General features: G+C 44.8%; 1 protein-coding gene across 1 annotated transcript; it reads right to left on the bottom strand.

Annotated features, from left to right (window-relative positions):
- Positions 1 to 7,255: 7,255 nt before the first annotated feature.
- LOC119432854 (mucin-22-like) lies at positions 7,256 to 14,437 on the bottom strand. Its single transcript, XM_049672307.1, has 2 exons — positions 14,333 to 14,437; positions 7,256 to 9,373 (listed from the first exon to the last, which is right to left on the bottom strand). The coding sequence occupies exons 1-2, from the start codon at positions 14,435 to 14,437 to the stop codon at positions 7,256 to 7,258; spliced, it is 2,223 nt and encodes a 740-aa protein (XP_049528264.1).
- Between the last annotated feature and the right edge of the window lie 1,197 nt (positions 14,438 to 15,634).

Here is a 15,634-nt window from a genome sequence, read left to right as displayed (position 1 = left end):
AAGAGAACGGTTGCCATCTGAAAGCTGCCAGTGGATAGACTGGCTGGACAAATAGACTATTTGGCTGCCATCTGGAAGAAAGAATGCATTTGCCGCCTCAAAGTCACAAAAGTCGTTATGATAAAGCTCTCCGGCAAATTGTTATCTCTGCCCGTTTTTCGCCTGCATTACGCTATCACCAAGTTGTAGTCTTTCGTGTTGGGGCACGGAAACGAAATACATGGCGTCTTCATGCTTTCTGTAAGATGTCACTCATGTCCCAGACCAAATGCCGTCCTGATCTTGCGCAGACGCGAAAATACTGTCACTGCAATGGGCGCAAAATTGTTTCTTCGCTTTACGAGATTGCATGTAAGCGAATAGATATGAAATACACAATTATGCTTGCACATATCGAAACCTTACGGGCAAGCTGCATTACATGGCGTCAGAAGGCTACGCTGGTGCTCTTTCTCTTATAGCCTTCTACGGAGCGAAACAAGGGCTGCCCGTTGCGCTCTCATCCACCTAGAAAGTGTTAGGACTCCTCAACACAGCTTGCGATTCCACTACTACGCCGTGTGAATCTGTGAAGATGACAGCAGCTGTGCAAAATTTACGACTTGCTCCACCAGCAAGAAAGGTGTCAGCTTATGAACTCCATGCAGCGCTGCAATTCGTTCTGGGACAGCGACATAGACTTTATTAGGGAGGTCAGTGGCAATGTAAATTTGGCTTTTTTAAGACTGGAATATGAAAGACAAGACGAGTTTTTTCCTGAAGAACGATAGCTATAAGTAAATCTGGCTCACCACGCAATGACCTATTCGTGCGACGGTGACACCAGTTCCTTGGCTTTTGGACTTTACCGCTTCATGATACCTGATTAGTGTTTGGACCAATGATGTGAGTTTTTGACTAACGTGCCACTTCATTCGCTATAAGTTTCTGCTCTACGTTCGTATTGGCCCTACGTCGACGCTCAGATTTTGCCTTCTCCCTCTCCCACTCCACAACTTTCTTAACCACGATCTACTGCATTGCGCAACAGTGATTGAAATTTGATAAGTTATAAACAGTGCAAGCTAAGCTGCGGCAAGCTTTGTCTTGCCCCCGTATACTGCAGCATCTTCCGGGCCTGCGCAGTTCATGCTATGTTTTGGAACCTCGCACCAAATGCAAACAAGCTCTTGACAGCGTCAGCTGAGTTGCGGAAAGCTTTCTTTTGTCACCATACTACAGCAACTTGAGAGCCTGCGTAGGACATGCTCTATTTCGCAACCCCGCACCAAATGTAAACAAGTTCTAGATAGTGCAGGTTAAGCTGCGGCAAGCTTTGTCTTGCCAACGTAATACAGAATCTTCCGCCCCTGCGTAGGGCATGCTATGTTTTGGCTCGCTACACAATGACATATTTGTGCGATGGTGACACCTCTTCTTTGGCTCTTGGACTTTAACGCTTCATGAAACCTGATTAGTGCTTGGGCTAAAACGAATTTCCAAAGGAACCAGGCAAGCATGGCTGACTAACGTTTCTACACAGGGCTCTGGAGTGCAAAGAAAGCAGGTGGGTACCCACTGGCCTTTGAGGCCACGAGCACTGCCGACGTTTTGACCGAGTAGCCATTCCACGAGGATAGTCTAAATTGAGTAGCTTTCTGTATTTTCTGCACTTTTGCCCCAGAAGCAGATTATGTTTTCAAACCTCGCACCAAATGCAAAGCGCGCAAGTTGTACGAACGTTTTATGCGACCGCACGTACACCTGTCAGCTTCCTAGTACTGCAGTAGAATGAGACTAATTTTCCGGTTGAGTGGTTGTCCGATTGCGTCTGAAAGCACCCGCCGAAACACTGTGCCCGTACCACGGCTGCTGCCTTCACCTGCTCGAGTACGGACAAAGGCAGGAGCGTGGTGTTTACAGCACCATCTGCCAAGGCCCCAGTAGTCGGGACACCACTACGTAACACCGCGCGCGCTGCCAGGAGGAAAACGCCTGCTGGAGAAAGGATAAGCTTCTTACAAAGACGGCATTCACACTGAATCTTTCATCTTCTTCCATATGGGAGTATGCCAAGAAACTGCTGAGAACCGAACTCAGGAAAGTATGTCGACTTGGGCTAACACAAGTTTCCACCGGAATCAAGCAAGCATGGCTGAATAACGTTTCTATACAGGGCTCTGGAGCGCAAAGAAAGCAAGTGTGTACCCACTGGTCTTTGAAGCCAAGAGCACTGCCGACGTTTTGTTCGAGTGGCCATTCCACGAGAATAGTCTAAATTTAGTAGCTTTCTGTATTTTCTGCTCTTTTGCACCAGAAGCAAGCATATTACCACTCCAATAAAAAAACGGAAATCCTTGAAGTAGAAACGGGGAGTTATCTATAATGAAATACACAGTCCAATATGCCTAAAAAAGTTGTCGCAGTGTCACCTAAAAGGCGAAGCATCAATTGCGATAGCCAATTTGTAGAGAGCTATACAGATTAATGATATTAGCTTTAACAGCTGTATAAACTTGGACATGCAGCAGCACCGGCAACACGCAGAACTGCTGTCGACGCCGTCGGCGTTTTGCCCGCGTTGGCTCAAAATGCGTGTCGCGTTGGTGACTGTTGCCGGAGCCTCTTATATAAATAGGCACTTGGTGCCGCAGTTAAACGTCGCCTCCCTTCCCTCCCCCCCTCCCCCACGGCCTCTCGCGCGTCGGAAGAAGGTGCGTTTGCTCTACATATATGGTGATTGTAAAGGAGGAAAGAGACGCCTACTTCTGCAGCCCTTAAGGGAGCACGGCACAGAACGCGCGTTTGTTCTCCGCCGTGCGTTCACTCCCCGTGAAAGCGCGCGCCCCTCGCGCCCTTTCACTCGCACATACAGCGTTCGGCGCGCGGCGACGATTTCATCTCCATTGACGTCATACGGAACCTCACGGCGACGGCGACGGCGACGCCGACGGCAGAAATCTGCTTTTGAGTGTCCATATAATTGCTATCGCAATAAAAGAAAATTGAGGCAAAACGCATCTCACGCTCCCCCATCTTGTGGCAATGTGGAGCGGTTCACGTATGACTGGTGCCTGCAAGCACTCAAAATTGGTCCCTTGCTTGCCACACACTCCATGACATATACTCAGAGACCGAAGCTGGCGAGAGTGTCATTATACACCGGCACATACCCAGTGCTTTAACAGCGCAGCTCGCTCAAGCGTTGGCGTGAAATGCCATCATCGAAAAGGGGTTCATACACAGTGCATTTGTGGCACAGCCTGCTTATGCGGAAGGTAGCTGCCCTTGAGGAACCCCTGTGATGTGTGTTCGATTCCGATCAACGTCGGACAAATTGAAGTGATATTTTTGGTCTTTTTGGAGCGGCGCATTCGTAGTTGCACACATGTAGTTACCCTAGTGGGCGTCAAATACGTTATTTAAAGAGCGGCACTACTCGCATATTTCCAGTGAACCAGGATGGCATCAGTGAGTTACATTGAAGACCAGCACAGACTGAGTGACCCATACAAAGTGCTCCAAATCGACTTCACAGGGTTTCTTCGAACCGCAGTACCCGATGTCGGCGTGAAAGAGGTGTGTTGAAAAGTGGCACATAGGTTCATATTTCCACATACTCAGAGACCAAAGTTTCTCAGCCACTTGGTTTCGAACCTTATTCGCTCAGCAATCCAGCCCGATACGCTACGCATTCTGCCATGGACTCCGGGAGGGACACTGGTAGGCGGCAAAACGGTGAGGTACAAATAATCATAGACACCAAACTTAGATGCAAACATAGCCCCCGGAAAGTGAGCATATTACATAAGAATGCTAAAGCATAAAAATAATTCTCTATAGGGTGACGATAGCCAGAACAGATGTGTAGACCCTATGTGAATAATAATTGTGGAGGACAGTTGACTTAGTGTTTAAGGTGTTACCATTATTCCGGTACCTCCCGGTGCTATGTACGCATGCATGCATCTATATATGTATGTATGTATGTATGTATGTATGTATGTATGTATGTATGTATGTATGTATGTATGTATGTGTGTGTGTATTTATGTGTGTATGTATGTATGTATGTATGTTATTGCGTCCCGAATCGACCGGGAGCATTCTTTGATTGTTTCCCATCGAGGCAGGCCCTTTCCTCATAGTTGCCCAGACGGCGACAGTGCCCGACACCGACTAGACGGGCAAACAAGCGCCCCAACTGGACAGTGTGCATTCTGTGGGTGCTTCCCCCGATACCACCCCCTTCATCAGCGGCCGCCAACCTGGCTACGCGGCCCAACACCGGCAGTGACGCGATGACAAAGAAGCTCACTTAGAAGCGACCGACCACAACCGCCACCCTTCGTTAGAAGCGGGGATTAGCACGAAGGCCATTCTCTCGACCCTGGCAACATGACCGTCGGAGGGCAAGGAACTAAGCCACCGACTTTCGTGGAAGGAATGTGTTGCCAAATTTCCCTGTTTCCGGGTTGCCTCATCCTTGCTTCGAAAGTGCAACATTAGAGGCGGAGTTCAGCGAACAATACGACTCGTCTGATTGGCCCCATCAAGGTCATCTGATTCCCTAGTCGGGTTAACTAGGGAAGACCGATGTTTTATAAGGAGACACCTTGAGTGCAGTGGTGTGTCCTGGCGTGTTCTGATATGTGCTCAGACATGTAGTGAGCTGAGACTTTCAAAGTGCTCTCCCATAGTGTGGGCTTCCATATTTGGAGCCACTGTAAATATGTAGAATAAACTCTTTTTTCTCTCGCTCTTACTCCCGGACGTACTCATCCCTTCGGCTGAAGGATCACTGGCCTAAACGCTACCCGAGTCCCAACAATGTATGTATGTATGTATGTATGTATGTATGTATGTATGTATGTATGTATGTATGTATGTATGTATGTATGTATGTATGTATGTATGCATGTATGTACGTTTGTATGTTTGTATGTTTGTATGTATGTATGTATGTATGTATGTGCATTACGTGTACGTTTTTTGTCATTAGCCAACAAACTTCGCTAACAATATGTCCAGCTTCAGCACTTGCTGAAATGTTCTTTTACAAATTATCCTAGCCTTGTTAAAAGTTATTTGTGAAATTGCGTTGTCCTCAGGAAAGTGCGGAGGACACTGAACGATATGTTTTTTTGTTTATTTGTACCGCCGATGAAGTACCACATTTCTTGAAAGTTTGGTACATACTTAGCGATACATCATGAAAGACAAATTGTAATTTCACACCTGCACTGGTTTCCCGTATACCTTTGTGATACCATTAGCTGTAGGACAGTTTTCTATTTCTTGAGCCTCCCTCAACATTGCGGCTTCCGCAGAAGTAATTTCTCTAAGTCAAGCACCCACTAAACTGGTAATGAAAGACAGCCGTATTACTTTACAAGTCTGTTGCATCTTACGTTGAAAGTTTTTTTGTAAGTTGGCTTCTTATAAAATAGTTTCCATAAATTGAATTGAATTCTGACGTTTTCTGTGCCGAAACCACAATTTGAACATGAGGACACTCCAAATTGAATACCCGCAGCGGCTTTCTGAGTGGCTTTGGCATAACGCTGCTAAGCACAAAGCTGCCGGACCAAATCCCGGCTGCAGGCGTTTTCGCATTTTGACCTCATCGAAATGCACCATTATGATGGAGGCAAATGCGGAAACGACCGTGTACCATGCATTGAGTGCGCGTTAAAGAGCCACAAGTTGTCAAAATTCAACCTGAGTCCCCCAATTCCGCATGCTTCATAGTGAGATCGGGGTTATTGGAATGTCAAACCTCAGAATTCATTATTTTTTTCCAAGATTAAGTTAACATCTACTTCGAATTTCACTGGTTTGGTTTATTCGTTGTATAGCTCATAGCTCACACACTAAATACCAAGACAGCGGACGTGTTTTCTCTCTGAGACTTGCAACGAAGACATGTTTCCTAAGGTGCAAGTGCGAACGCATCAACACAGCATATATATATGAATCATGGTTGTGCACCATTTGGACTGCGTCCATTCTTTTCAGTGTTTCGGTGGCAACAATATCTATGTCGTAAAGAATCGAATGCGTTCACTACTTTCTTAGACAAACCAGAATAACTGATGCCGACTTGCCTGAAAAATTTACGTGATTCTCAATGTGCGAAGGTTTCACGATCATTGCCGTTGCTCTGATAATGTTACAATACATTGTCGCGATGTTTTCCTGATGCATGTAGAGTAATGGTCCAAGTTTCTGAGAAGATGTCACTCCCTGTGTTTGTCTAAAGTAAATGCGCAGTATAAAGTTTACACGCAATTTAGGATATCGCTATACAGCTGCAAAAAGAACTGGAAGTCTCTTAGAGTTGTAACGAATATATTTTTATTTTGCATGACACATTTCATTTTTGATTGCTGCTTTCGCTTACGTCCCTACATATTTATGTGCAAGCAACATATAATGTTCCGGCGAGACTTATCATCGTGCATGCTTACATTCTTTCTCCACATTGTCCTAACTTTCTTCACTTCTCAGTATCAACGAACGCATTCGACACGAAGCTCTACCTCTGTCGATGTCGAGAAAGTGATAAATATCATACAATTGTAGGCTTGTTTTGCCGAATCCTGCTTGAGTGTGATATTGCTCCGCCGACCACGAGCACAGAATGCGCACATTTGGTATTATCATTTTCCTTGCAAAGTGCTGAAATGATTAAAAAACTGCAAAAATGACATTAGAAAGCTTGTGTTTGACCTACCCCTCGTGATCTTTGTCTATTATGTAACAAGTGAAGCACATATAATTATTACCATTCAGACCTTTATTCCAGTAACGCATTTTACGAAAGAAATGGACGTGTGATTTCATTCAGTGTAGACCAAGGAAGCCACTGAATGCAACTGATTTTGCTGCCGTCCCGATGGGTGCATAGGGAATGCTTCTAGTCTTGGTGCACCTCAATGTAGCGCCGAGTCCCAATTGTCATTATGTGAGATTTTCAGACTCTATGCTCAGTGTACTGGGAATTTAGGGCACGGCGGTGGCCTGCTCCTCTGTGCTAGGTGCCGTAACCGACTCCTTTGAAGAAGACGCTGTTTTTTGTACGAAATCAGTAATGACTATCGATGGTCTGCTGCTTACTGCGTCACTAGCTGCCGTGTCATCGTCGGATGGAACGCTGGTCTCACTGGGAGAGGCAGCTTCTGATTCGGCAGGGCTAGACTTGTTAGCTTCTTCGAATTGTGATGCGGGCAATGTCTCTACTGAGGTGGTTTTGGAGGTGTCGACCACACTAGCGTCAGACTGAGAGTCGTCCTGAGTAAACTGGACGAACAATCTCCTTGTGAGTGATAGTTGTTATAACCTTTACAGTGGCTGGCTCAGCAGCAGCAGCAGCTGTCGTGCTCTCAGAGGCTTCGTTTGCAACGACCACAGAGCTTACTTCAGTGGCATCCTGCAGAACCTGAGACACTTCTGTGGAACTTGTGGCCCCAGCCGTAGGCTCGCCGGATACAGCAGCAGCTGTACCCGTGTTGTCTGGACTATCACTTACGCTTTCGCTGGTTTCAGCCACGGCAGAACCTGTGGGATCAGAAGCACTTGTTTGATCTACTTCTGAAACAGGTAATTCCTCCACGGATGTGGTACGCTTTGTGTCCACTGAAGTTTCTTCTGGTTGGCTAGCTTCGCCGTCTATCGGCCGAGTGATTTCCTTTTGAGTATTGGTTGTGATAATTTTAACAGTTGCTGATTCGTCCGTTGCTGTCGTTCCTTCAGTGGTCTCATCAATAACTGGCGCTGCTTTTGTTTCGGGTAGTTCAGTCGCAACCTGCTCTGTCTGGGCTACTTCAACGGCAGAAGCCGTTGTGGCCACAGCTTCAGGTTCACTGACTAATACACCGTCTGTAGAGCTAGCTGCAGCCCCTGCATTGCTTTCATCTGTAGCTAAGCCAGGATTGTCGCTGGACACTGAAACAACGGATTCTGCTGTGTTAGATGCAACCGTTTCGTTGAGTTCTGATACGGGCAATGTTTCTACGTAGGTGCTACGAGTGGAGTCTACCACAGTAACGTCTGACTGATCGGCATCTGACCCTACGGGACGGACGATTTCTTTGCGAGTGACAACTGTGATAACTTTAGCAGTTGCTGTTTCACCCACAGCTGTCGTTGCTTCCGTGGCCCCGCCTGTGGTTGTTAAAATGACGCCTTCAGTCACTTCCTGTTGAATATCAGAAATGACTGCATGTGAAGTTGCTGTGGCATGTTCATCGTCATCTGGCTGGCTAGACACTACTTCTGTCACTGCGTGACCGGCATCTTCATCTTCGTGAGCAGGAGTAGTGCTGGGATTCTCCTGAGCGGTTACCGTTACGTCAACTTCAACGTTTTTCTCAAGATTGGTTGTTTCAGTAACTTCTTCGAAAACACCTTCAGTTACCACTGACGTTGAGCTTTGTGCCGAAAGCTCCGTCTCGGTGGGTGAACTGGCATCATCAGCATCAACTCCTCCTTTTGAACCAGCTGCCAAACCTGTGGTCGTGATGGGTGCCTGACTTGTTTGCGGCACTTCGGTTTCCAGTTCAACAGCGCTACCTTCGGATGCTGACTGAGAGGACGGGTCAACAATGATGGCGTCACTTTCTGAAACTACAGCCACAGCTTCCTCAATACTACTGCTCGTCGTTGTTGTCGCCTCCGGACCTGTCACTTCGGATACAGACACTCCTTCGATGTTACCGGACCCTTCCTCGCCCTCACCGGCAGCATGGCCAGCGGCAGTAGTGTCTTGCTCTCCGTCAACTTTTCTTTCACTTTGTGTTGTCACTTCATCGCCTGACGGTGTACCAGCTTGCTCACTTCCCACAATATCTGTTGAATCTTCTGGTACAGCCGTGCCTTCGTGCAGTGATTCACCCGTTGTTTGCTGCTGAGTAGTCGTCACTTCCTCTACTGAGTGACCTCTGTTGTTCTCGGTCGCCCCCGGTACTGCTGTCTCGGCAGTTGGTGCCGGTTCACTAACGTTCTCTTCCGTGCGCGCTTCACCTTCGGCCCATGGTCCTGAGTTCACTGTCGTGGCCTGCCCGTCAGAGGAGCTCGCCGGCTCTTCGGTTGTCCCGAATTCAGAATTTGCTGTTGTGCTTTCAGCTGCGTTAACGATGATACCCTGGTCAGTGTTCGTGTAATCACCTTCTTCAACTACACGGGTTGTGGACGTTGATAAGGTTTCTACGTCTTCTGTGGCTGCAGCCACCTGAGTTGTAGATTGTTCGTCTGCTCCGGTGGCAGTAACTGTGTCTGTCTGTGTGGTGGAGACGGTAGTAGTGCTTTTTTCCTGAACTGTTGTTGCTGCTGTGGTCAGAGGAACGGGCTGGCACTTGCCGTCAGAGCACACGCCTTCTAGTGTCTTCTTTCTCTGTAATTATCAAAAATCAGAATTAACTCCAATATCCACAATCAAGCCGTCAAAATCACAATGAAACGTTTGCTCTTATCAATGTTTGGGTAATCTGGCACGTCCTGCTTTATGTTATACATAATGACCATTTCGAACCACCTAACGCCATTAGTGTGAAGCGTAAGTAGAAATAGATTAGTTGAACCAATCAGAAAACCGTGAATTGTGCCGGTGGTTGATGCATGTAAAACTAGGTAACATAAGACAGCTGGCAAATCCTTAATATCGCCAATCACAAGCCCTCCTAAAATGAACCGAACGCGGGAAACAAAGCATAAGAGAAAATATTGAAAGCAAATTAGCCGACACTGCTAAACCGCATTAGTGCATTAGAATACAGAATGCATATTTGTACACCTGAAAGCATAACTGCCAACCTGTGAACATTCAAATTCTCAAAAATTCCACAGACCTGGTGGAGGAGGGGGTGCGCTAGAACATATTTTAAAGGAATATCCCATTAGCACAAGCGTTCTGTGTCGTACACGTGCCGGCCAATCTGTGAGCAGTAAAATTCGTAAATATCCGGCAGACTAAGGGGAGGGTTGAGCACTTATTTTTACGAATTTCGCCCTCAGTGCAGAACATCTGTTGCATACACACGCAACCTTTTGCACTGTCGCAGCAAAGTTGATACAGCGCAGGCTGAGAAACAAAACAAAGTTTTTACGTCACCGTTGCAGTGACCAAGCTGACGCGAATTTTTCCTGTTTCAAAAACTTGTCTAAATCAACTTGCATGAACCAATTAAGTAGCTTTCTAGTATATGGCGCCTGGCGCTGCCACAGGAAAGCAGCGCAAGTTCCATAAAAATTTCTTTTTGCATTAAGTTTTTGTAATCTCGCAACTATCCAATTTCGACACCGTTAAACTATTTTACCGAATTCAACTTATTTTTCGTAAAAGAAGACTTAACAGTCATAATATCGTAGAACGGGCCCAAATTCGTAAACTGTACGAAAAATTCGCGAGCTTTGGCAGGTATGCCTGATTGTTAACAGTTATTTGGGACTTCAGCTGTGACCATTTCGGCTTTGTTCCTTCACGTCCATATATTTACCAGATTGTGACATTCGGAAAACATAAGTGTAGAAAAAGGTAAGTGTACATATAATCGAACTGTTTGGAGAAAACGGGATAGTAGAAAGCTGCCTGAAGTGTTTGGAGAGCGAAAAATCACATAAGAACTGATAGGCAACTATGCCGATTGAAATGGCAACAGAACATAGAGCATGGCAAATTGCTTCATTTTATTGCGTCTCACAACCTTAATTCGAGTACAATTGCTTCTCTCACCCTCAATCTAATCACCGTGCTTTTCATTACTCATGTTTTCAATTTTCAACGGAGAGCCTGCCGAGTTATTGTCTCGAGAGCATCTATCCCTCTTAAACCTCAAGACCTTCCGAAGTATTCAAAGGCTTTGATCTCGCTCCCGTGTAACGCTATTGGAGGGCAACGTAAGCACGCCCCCTGGTTTTGGTCAGGAGCAGCTGGTAGATGACACGAACCTAGTGCGAATAGTTTACCGTTCTCCACCGGCAAGTCCGTTTACACCCGGGTGTGCCATTTCTGTGATATGGCTTTGTTATGACGATGATTGATTTGATAGCTGCTGTGTTCTTAGTTTGCTCACGCGAAGGGCGATTGAAAGGATTCGATGCATTTAAAAGAGAAACCAAGCTCCCAGATTGCGTAGGGCAAATACTTTCTTTCTCTTGGCACAAACAACAATGCGTTGCCGCTAGTTGTCGCTAAATTTAGAATATCCTGGGGCAGCATGCCACATGGGATATCAGTGATTTTAACGACGAAAAGCGGCAAGATGGTCCAAAGTGCGCGCACGCGTGCAAAGCACTCTCTGTCTGCTGCACTCTTCCCTTCGCATGTGCCCACGCACTTCCTTTTGTTATCCGCGAACTCCAATCGTTCATACAAATCCCTGACAATACCTCGCGCATGCTCATTCATTCTCATTTTTCTTGTACATGTGAAATCTGCGGCGCTTGCGCAAATCCAATAATAATATACGAAAACTGAATCGCAGCTGGCATATTTTAGACGGGCACGTATTCAGTTTTACCACACCGTGAGGGTTTTTCTTGCTTCTTTTGTGAAATGACCTCGCCTTCAGTCGTGCATGCTCTCATTAAACAATGTATATATATATATATATATATATATATATATAAATTATAAAATGAGAGCATGCACGACTGAAGGCGAGGTATATATATATATATATATATATATATATATATATATATATATATACGCACTCCAACCCCGATATATCACATTAAATTTCATACAGAAAGTTTCAAAGTGCTTTACAACTGTTCCATTTATACAATCATTCGTTTTACGTATGTGGGTTTGATATATCCGGTTTCGAGTGTATGAAGTCATATTTACTTGTGTGTGTGTGTGTGTAAATATATTATATATAATTATATATAAATTATATATGATAAAATATAATTTTATGGTGAATTTCGCTCGTACAATCTGGCACCCCACCTATACCCCTTTCATGCACGGTGGTTAGCGTAGGTGACCACCGTAATAAATATCATAATACAGCACCACGTTGATCCACAGCGTACGTTTTCCAATACAGTCAGTAGGACATACTCCTGCGCTACGTGTTACAAGCGAAAAAGGTTCCGTGTAAGTTTAAACACCTTTGCGCCCATTGAAACATTGAGGGTTCAGCGCGGGAAGCGGCATGTTGGCTATAAGGCTGTTGCTTAAAAATGAGAAAAAAACGCTCCCTAGGCAACTAGCGCCATCTGGCATAATTTCCGAGACGACTAAAGGGGAAAAGTAAACACTTGTTTACTGGCTAAACAACTAGGTGGCACTGTAAAAAAATTTGAATTCCTGAAAAAGATTTGGGCCGCTAAAGAATTTACCCCTATGAAAAGATGCTTTGCGAAATTTAAGCAGCTATTTTCATGAGCAATGTTTTTCTTTTTTTTTCACTCATGCCAGTTGGTGCGTTTGGCATAACGGCAATTCGAAATTATCCAGAAATATATAATTCGGCAAGAATATATCTAGGAGGCTAGTACTACGCTGTGAACAATGTGCTTGCTAAAACCAAGATTGCCTCCACAAGGCAGCCCAACAACTTTGTTCGAAAAATAAGATCCGGAATATGTATAACACTTCATTATTAATGAAAACGTGACCTCTTGTAGCGGTATTTTGGATAGTGGCTGACGTATTGACTGGCTTTGGGATAGTAAACGATGTATTTGGCGACAAAATGTTTTGATGTGATTGATATCTTTGTTTGTACTCGAGCCTTGTTTCATGCGGTATCTAAAAAAGTGAAGCTTTTTTACCCAGCAAGGTGTTCCATCTTCTTCAAAGCCGATCCCAAAGGAAGGATAGCCTCGACATAGGAAGCGGCACTTAGCCACACGTCCATTGGTCTGGTAATAAAGAAGAAACCAGCAGTTTTAAATTAATTGCTTTTTAAAGGTACATCCTTATTTACGACCGGTACACTAACATGCGCTATTGCCTAAGAATTACCTTGTCCTATAGCTTCCTAAAATTTGTCGTCCAAATTAGCTGCTAGCTTAGAAAGGTCCTGCTATTTTCTTCTGTTGACTGCAGGTCATTAAAACGTTTTGAGCACCAAGTTGACGAACTTTAATTGTAATTGAAAAAAATCTAACAAACATTCTGTTAGGAACTGTAAAGTCGTAAGTTTATAGGCATGAACCTGAAATAATTGTGTTTGCAAAATTTATGGCCATGCACCAGAATCCTAACCCGAAAAGCGCATAATGTTATATTGTGCACTCCTTGAGTCTATGAGTCGCACTGCATCATTAATCACAGAGATATTGCTACAAGCGGTCAACTTTCGCTTGTGAACCATAACGTCAATTTTATATAACTGCGAATTTCTACAGTCAACAAATGCGTATGTTCCATCCGCATTGTACCGAATTTACAGTTCTGAAACATGGCGACGTACGTATTTTCTTGAGTATCAATCACCCTTACCACTCTAGCCGGGTAGGCCCTGTCACACTTCACACCGATGAAACCTGCAGAGACAAGGAAATTATTATACAAGAGCGGACTCTGGCTTTCCGAAATATAAAACTATTCTAGTGATTTTTCAAGCTACAAGAACAAGATATGACGGGGTGTTGCGACAGTTACATTCAAGACACCGTTGATGATGTCCCGAAGCATTTTAAGAACTTCACTGTACTAACATTTTTACCGCGTGAAATACGAGCACATTTGCAGGAGTCTACCAGTGCCCTCCTATATGTGCATTAATTTTGTAGTTGTCTGTGTGCCTGAGTATTTCGATATAAATAACATATCCTTCCGCATTTTCGTATCATTTATCTAAGATCGCCGTTTTGAATTTTTTTATAGCAGAAATTCGCGACAGCAGTCACATCGGCAGCGCATTTTCTTTTTGTTTTCGTGTACTCTTAATAGAAACAAACGAGCATTCAACACTTTCCTAAAACTGTATTTTGGAGATAATGTTCAACTGTGCCCACAATGGGTCACAAATATACTATGTCTACAGTAAGTAGGTGGCAGACATTAAATTACAACTGATAAAACCATTTTGCGATATATTTACATTTGTAGGCATTAACTGCCGCAAGACTAATCTACGTGACCTGAGGCAACAATCCATTGGTGCACTGAATGCATTGATGATGTAGTTATCACGAGAGCTGTCGACACCTGGCTTATCAAGTGTTCTATAGTACCAACTGATGCAATGTGCTTTTTCGGACGTCACATCCGCCGCTCTTTTTTCTGTGGCTTAAAACTTCATTGAGAACTCAACCTGCCGATCATGACATGTAATGTTTCCCCTCATTTTTTATTGCAGGTCCACGTGATGACGTCGCAGACAACACCCACCTGGTCGCCATGGTGGCCTGGCCACTGGAGCAGCCGTCGCTGATGCTTGTGTGGAAGCTGCTGTCGCTGCATCTGTAGGTTCGCCAGTTTGTGCTGCCGCAACATCTTGTTCGGTAACCGCCGGTACTGCAGTGACTGCAGAAGAAGCGACTAGAAGCTCCGGTGTTGTCGATGACTCTGTAGATGTCGCTTGTGCTGCCGTAGACGCCGCGGTAGGTTCAACAGCCTTGCACACGCCTTGGTCACAATAGCCAACATTTCCTCCCCATGCCTGCGTGTTTGCGCAAACGATGGTAAGAATAAGTATGAAAACGAACTAATGGCATGACAAACACACTTTGAAAGGAATGACTTGCAATAGCAAGTTCAGGTCTCTAGTACGCGGTGCTTCTGAGTTGCGAGTAATTGCTCCTCCAATGCCGCTTCGATGTGCTAGCAATGCGCAAATACTTTCCTGGCGCGCCTAATTTCATGCGGTGTGCAGTGTATCGACAAAACGAAAAAATGGGACTATATATTCAGGTTCAAACTGCTTCTAATTTCTTCGGGTGTTATCCGCTTCCGGGAAATACAAATGTATAATGGTTTGCGAAGCGGTTGGGGGAACCGTAAAGACAAAGCCACTTATGTTAATATCTGGTAATACGTTCTCTGCTCCGAATACACATCAGTAGTAAATGAACATTTGTACTGTATCAGCCTTCCTTTCGTATTTGTCTTGAAGGGTGCGTTTGGTTAAAGCATGGTAATTTATTTGAGCTGTCGCAATGACAGGGGCGGTTACTAGATATCGTGCACAATCTTTGCAAGGTAAATAACAAAGCGCGCGTCTTACTAAAGGGGGATGTCTGCATCATGCACTAGATGAGACTGTGACTAAAAAGTATTCACTCTCTCTCCATGCAGAAAGAAAGACAGGAAATGTGTGATGTGACAAGAACATTACGCAAACACAATTTTTTTTACCAGGCATGGCGTTCCGTTGTCTTCATTGGCCAAGAAGGAATTCCTCCTTTGCTTGCACACGAACTGGCAGGAGCGAACAACACCCCCGACCTGCACACATGAAAATTTAAAGGCAACTTTGAACGCGTAAATTCAGCGGAGAGCTTGTTTAAACGCTTACATTCTTCAAAGAACGAAGCAAGGACATGCGCTTAACATAATTAGCTCTTATTAAGATGCTCCAATAAGTTGAGGCGTATGAGAAATGCAAGCTTCCTTTGCTTTCAGTTTTCTGTATGTGACAATGACAGTGTGCATACCAGAACGTCCTGCACACAATATTTTCGTGAGACGTTT

The sequence above is a fragment of the Dermacentor silvarum genome, chromosome 1 (genome assembly GCF_013339745.2).
Source record: "Dermacentor silvarum isolate Dsil-2018 chromosome 1, BIME_Dsil_1.4, whole genome shotgun sequence".
In the NCBI taxonomy this organism is placed as follows: Eukaryota; Metazoa; Arthropoda; class Arachnida; order Ixodida; family Ixodidae; genus Dermacentor; species Dermacentor silvarum.
The sequence above is the reverse complement of the archived record's forward strand: the minus strand, read 5'-3'. Positions and strand labels throughout refer to the sequence as shown.

Bases quoted from the DNA above. Each gene is read 5' to 3' on its own strand.
- LOC119432854 (XM_049672307.1), bottom strand. From the start codon at position 14,437: ATGTTGCGGCAGCACAAACTGGCGAACCTACAGATGCAGCGACAGCAG. The intron at 9,374-14,332 runs GTGGGTGTTGTC...TGATAATTACAG, and splicing joins CAGGCCACCATGGCGACCAG to AGAAAGAAGACACTAGAAGG.